We start from the raw sequence: 6,000 nt of genomic DNA, 5'->3' as shown, positions 1-6,000 counted from the left end.
TAGTTATGACAATTCAATTTAGGATATAGCACTGACTATCATAAGTTTTTTTTTTTTTTTTTTTAAATATTCGGTTCTAAAAATATTTAAATACTATCATATTTTAAACAACCAATTATATCAATAGGTTCGGAATGATTTTGAATAAAAAATTAATTACTTAACTCAAACTTTTCTAAAATCACGAAGAGATTCAAATTTCAGGAATATGAGTGATGAAATTGTGTAATCTAATAATTTATATTATTAAATATGAGTTGTCTTATAAACTTTTAATAAATTAAAATTTTAATATAATAAATTACGCATAGTAAATAATTTCCTAAAAATATATTTTACATGAAAATCGAACAAATGGGTGCAGTTGGTGAAATTTATTAAACAAGTAGGAGCATATTTATGGATTCTTCCTTTGTTTTGAAGTATAGCATTGCGTGGGCATCAAGCCGAAAATTAAATTTACTATAGCTACTTTTAGAAAGGTGAAAGCTGGGTGGATTAATATAAAAATTTAAATAAAGATGGGCGGGCATCCATCAATCTTGATTCTTCTAATGGAGGAGGGATGAGTGGCGGCAAGGACAGCAACGCGCACCTGCGCCTGCTTCCGTGAAGTTTCTTGAAGCGGCATTTATTTATTTCCCTTTTTATGAAGGATATTTTATTTGATATCATTTTTTTGAAAAAATATCTATAGCCTTCGTTTAAAATCCCTAATATTACCTAAATATTTCATAATATAATAAACATCGATGTAGACAGCGGAAGATCTTAAATACATATTATCAAATTAATGTAGAGAATCTTTCTAAAAATAATGTGATACTTTTCGATCGCTGATCCGGGCTTTAACGAAGCCGGAATTCTAGAAAGAAAGTGAGAGAGATGAATTTCTTGAGAGAGAGAGAGAAAGTTGCATGTAATTTTTCTTGCCGGAGACATGATTTGAGCTTATTTATAGAGTATTGTTCACGTGGCCTTGTCGACGAGCCGCGAGTCCTTGTTGATGTGTTCAGGAACGTAATTCGTCGACGAAAGCTACCGATTCATTGATGAGTCTAAATGTCATGAAATCAGCTATCTCGATAACTTTTTGTTGACGAGAGACACGTGTTATAATTATTTATAAAAACTCTTATATTTATTTATAATTATTTTTAAAATGCTATTATATTATTTAATTTATTTATAATTTTTTTTAAAAAATTTTAAAAATAAAAGGTTTTAGAATATGCGCGTAGAACACGTGTGCCTCTGGCTAGTCTTAAAAAAGTTATATAAACACTGAAAAAGGCCGGTAAAAATATTATTTATTTAACTTTTTCCTTTTTTGTTTTCCAAAAATAAAATTTGCAAAAATCGTATTCTACACGATATTCCTGCACAGCAAGCTACGGTGTTCCAGTTTCTCCCTTCAGAAGGAGAAGAGGAAGAGGAAGAGGAAGAGGAAGAGGAAGCAGAAGAACGAAGAAATAGAGAGAGAAGAAGAAGTGGGACGGCAACTGGTTGCAGTTCAATTTCCGACCAAGGTAATAACAATAATAATAATAAAATAACTGAAATTAAAATTCACTGTTTGTGAGGGCAGTCCCTTTTTGTTGTAGTTTATTATTTTGCACACAAGTTCCGTGACACGGCTCTTCAACTCCCAACTTTGGTCGGTGGAATTTTCCCCCCTCCGAGAACCCTAGGCGTCCCTCTGGCATTGGGTTAAAATTCAACCTGATCCGAAACAAACGACCATTGTTTTTGTTTCGATTTGATTCTGGAAGCATAGAAAGTGCTTTCGAGAGCGAATGTGGAAATAACAGCAGGCGGAGAGACGGAGATAGGCTGAAAAAAAAAAATCCAACCACAAACAAAACAAGGAAAACAGATTGCTGTCTTCTCATTTTAGTTTGCAGTAAAAAACAAATCGTTTTTCGCGTGAGAGGGAGAGGGTGAGAGGGAAAGTTGTGGACTGGATTTGATTTGATGGTGTTTTTGAGAATACAGAGAATTATAAGGTGACGGTGTCATCTCTCCTGCGACAGTTGGACCAATGAATGGGCCAAAAGGGGCAAACGATTTGGAGGCCGGAAACAACATGCTGCAGAACAACAGTGATAATTCTGGTACAAGCCCTTTTGACATCGTCAGCACTAAGAATGCTTCAGTCGAGCGTCTCAAACGTTGGAGGGTATGCCTTAATTTCTCTGCATTTCTCTATTGCCTCTCCCCTCACTCCTCTGTTTATGATTTTTTTTTTTTTTTTGGTGAATGTTCGGTTGCTGTGATTGTTAGTATTATATGTTATTTATTACTGATTTTTTTTTCTTACTTTTTTTGGGTGAAAGATCAGTTGCTGTAGTCTAATGCTTCACTGTTAATTATTTGATCTGGTTTATTTTTTAACTTGCTTTGGTGGGTGTGGGCTCTATTCGAGAACTGAAGTTTTTACGATAGTAATTGAGCATTTGAGCATTGAAGTGGGAGGAAACGTTCAAATTGGTGTGTAAGCTTTATACTTGATTATGGAATGTGGGATTTATTGCTTTTGGTGGTCATGTTCTATCTAAATATGATCGTGAGAGACTAAGCCTTTAAAAGGGTGCAAATATACCCATATTTTGTCGGTGACCATTATTATGATTGTGCGTAGGAAAATATATGTATTATTTAGTCCACAATTTTTGAAAGTGCATTTGAGGCACAAAGCATACTTTAGATGCCAAGGCATGTTCCTCAGGTGAGACGATATGCATAAAGAGTATATGCCCAAGCCGGTTCTAGTTCTACCAGGCACAAGAAAGGTCTACTTGGTTTTGCCACCTTTCAAATGGAATTAGCAACAAATATCATTGAAGTTATCATTCAAGTAAATGTAAAATCATTCAATTTAAATTTTTATTTATTTTATTACTTAAGATTTACAAGTGAACAAGGAAATTCCCCCATTTGATTTTAATAAAAATATATGAAAAATAAAATTCTAAAAATCAAATCTCTCTCTTGAGCAAAATCAAAAAATTTTGAGATTGTCCAGCTTTCTCAATTTCATGTTTGGAGACATCTCTCGACAAAACAAGCATTTAAGATGGTCTATTAAGCCTTAAAATGGTTAGAAATTATAATATTGGTGAAAATTATACTCTGTGTAAAACTTCATAATGTCTTGGTCAAATATACAAGATTCTAAAACTTAGACAAATTCTAGTCTTTTCAACCTACTTATAAGCTTGATATATAAATTTTCTAACATTGTGTTGAGCATGGATTACGGAGCTCAGATTTGGATTTAGGTGGATTTGAACAAATTTCAATACAATTTTATATTACAACTTATCTAAATCCAATATAACTCCAAATCTAAGGCTTATCTAAACATAGAGTAAGTACTTTTAAAAACCATGAAATTACGCCAAGTCAAAATTTTATCTAAATCCACAAAAACATTAGCTGGATTTGAAATCAATTATTCTAATTTTTGATGGTGAAGTTTTTGGATTTTGGGAAGAATGGAAGAGGTAGGAAATTTTGGAATTGTGCAGTAGATATAATTCTGTGATTGCTTTGGCTCAAAAGGAATGCTAGAATTTTCAAATATCAGAAGACTTTGCCCAACTTGCTTTGGGAGACAGTTATTTTGGCTTCTTCTTTGGCACATTCTTTTGGGGTTTTTGGGGTTCTGCTGTCCGTTGTCCAAAGGCATTGGGAGGCAGCTATGATGTATTTTTAGTTTGTTTCTTGCATTCTTTTTTGAACGATTTCTTATACTCCTTCCATTGTAATTATATATTCTCATTAATAGATTTGTCTTGTCATTGAGAAAAAATTATAATTCTAATTATTGTGCTTTGAGTTTCTCCTAGTAGAGCAGTAGAGCATTTGTGCCATTTTAATATATTTTTAATGAAAATATTTCCACAAACTAAATATTTCATACAAGTAGTTGAGCATTTTATGCACATTTTTAATAAATATGCACACCATGCAATCGTCCACAGGCACATGTTGCCCCTTGCACCTAGGCTGCAGAGGCTCCTTGTGCCTTAGTGCTTCTTGTGCCTTTAAAAACTAAGCACTTTAATTTAGAGACCAAAAGATTTGTAATTTTGTTTGGTAAAAGGGAGTATGATGGTTGTGAAAATATTCATTTAGAGCATGTAAATTGTTACAATAGAGAAGTTGCAATATTATTTTTGCTATTTTCATGGATATAATGGAATTTATGAATTGTTCCATTTATCAGACTCTCAAACTACGTAGAATAATTATCCAAGACACCGTAAATATTTAGGGGTTTGGGGTCTAGTAAAAAATTGTATTTGCCATGATTATTTGAATAGTGCAAAAGCATAGCTGTCAAGTCAAGATAATATTGTTTCTAGCTAATAATGCAATGCCATTGCTTTTATTCACTTGCATTTTTGTTTTTTGGGTACTACCCACTAGGCCATACCCCTATGCATGGTGAGTTGAGATCTTCACCAACAGAGATTTTTATTTGAGTGACTCCTTGTGCTTGCATTGCATTCCATTTTTTTTTATTCGTTATATAATATGAATTCTTTTATAGAAAAAAAGAAATTTACTAAGAAAGAGAGAAAGGAGAAATACAATCAGGAGGACAAGAAGTCCTCAATTGAAAAAGCTAAAAATAGAAGGGAAATAAAAAGAAAGAACATAAAACAACTAAGTCACCCCTTCCCATCATAACTAATTGAACATTTCGAAATAGCTAATTCTTATCGACTCTTGGTTGCCGTACTCTTGATTGAAAGGACAAAAAAATTGTAACCAATATTAAATATTCATTTTATAAGTAATTAGTTTGGAAGCCTGCATTTTTGTATAAGACACCACCACCACCACCAACAACAATAATAAAAAAACAACCAAGCCTTTAATCCTAGTAGGTGGGGTTGGTTACATGAATCCTTTTCTACCACTGCAACAACTAGTTTAGATTTGTTGATTTAAGTTTGTTAGGTTGTTACATTTTTCCTTTTGTGTATGCAGTTTGGTATTTTTTTTTTTTTTCTAAATTAAGTTTTGGTGTTCTTCTCTATGATTATTTTCTTCCATATTTTGGTAGTTTGAATTTGCAAAATTATTTGTTCAAAGTTTGTTGACTAGATTATATATCCTACATTAGTGTTTGTGGCTGTGAAGCACAATCATTGGGTCATGTTTCTAGTTATTTTTGACGTTGTCTCGAAGTTAATTATTTATCAGACTTTAGAGCTCTATTGGACCTGTGAATTAACTTGCAACATATTTGTAGAAACTAAACTTGCCACTATTGGCCACAACTAAGAATCTTAGCTTTCAATTGATTCCATAACTTTATTAATTTGTTTTTTTGTATTTGAAAATCTTCCATTGTTGGCGAGACGATAAATGTTATGTAATACTAATATTTTAAAATTATTTCTTGACAAGTTAGATCCCTTAATTTTAAGAGATGTTCTCCTTCAAGAAAAGGATGGCTACAGTCTGCTAGGGAATACACAACTAATATCTTTTACAAAATTATAGAAAATTGAATTATTATTATTTTTGTTAAGAAAAATTAATTCATTAGGAAAGAAGCAAAAAATAAAACCTTCAGAGGACAAGAAATCCGTAGCAAAACAATTATGAGAGTGCTGCCATCTGTTCCCTTTAGAGGATGTTTGGTTAGCGGCATGAAAAATATTTCCATTATGACATTACCAAAAATCTCATTTTTTGGAATGGGATATGGTAAAATTTTTGTTTGGTTTGCATTTTGATATTCCTAGGAATGTGCACAGGATTCCCATATTAATGTTTGGAATCCTAGCAGGCATTTTGAGAAGATGACCATTATACCCATGACAGCTGTGTAACCAATATAAGAATAATCATATTTTCAATACAAAAACCTACTAAGAATACATTCTTAATTAAATCATGTCCTGAAATTTTCAACAATCATAAATTTAAAAAATTGAGCACTTAAATAATCAATTAGCTGAAATAATTGAGGGTAATATG

General features: G+C 32.2%; 1 protein-coding gene across 4 annotated transcripts in view; it reads left to right on the top strand.

Annotated features, from left to right (window-relative positions):
* Nucleotides 1–1,305: 1,305 nt before the first annotated feature.
* The window catches only part of LOC131165800 (calcium-transporting ATPase 10, plasma membrane-type), a 128,358-nt gene continuing 123,663 nt past the window's right edge, over nucleotides 1,306–6,000 (top strand). For 2 of the 4 annotated variants that reach the window (XM_058123890.1, XM_058123888.1), the window contains exons 1-2: nucleotides 1,306–1,529; nucleotides 2,034–2,179. In XM_058123890.1, the coding sequence (XP_057979873.1) occupies nucleotides 2,042–2,179 (138 nt within the window). In that variant the 5' untranslated portion in view covers nucleotides 1,306–1,529; nucleotides 2,034–2,041. Of the gene's footprint in view, nucleotides 1,530–1,995; nucleotides 2,180–6,000 lie in introns of all 4 variants that reach the window. The other 2 variants (XM_058123889.1, XM_058123887.1) reach the window with 1 other exon arrangement.

Source organism: Malania oleifera, chromosome 10 (assembly GCF_029873635.1).
Source record: "Malania oleifera isolate guangnan ecotype guangnan chromosome 10, ASM2987363v1, whole genome shotgun sequence".
Lineage (NCBI taxonomy): Eukaryota > Viridiplantae > Streptophyta > Magnoliopsida > Santalales > Ximeniaceae > Malania > Malania oleifera.
The sequence above is the reverse complement of the archived record's forward strand: the minus strand, read 5'-3'. Positions and strand labels throughout refer to the sequence as shown.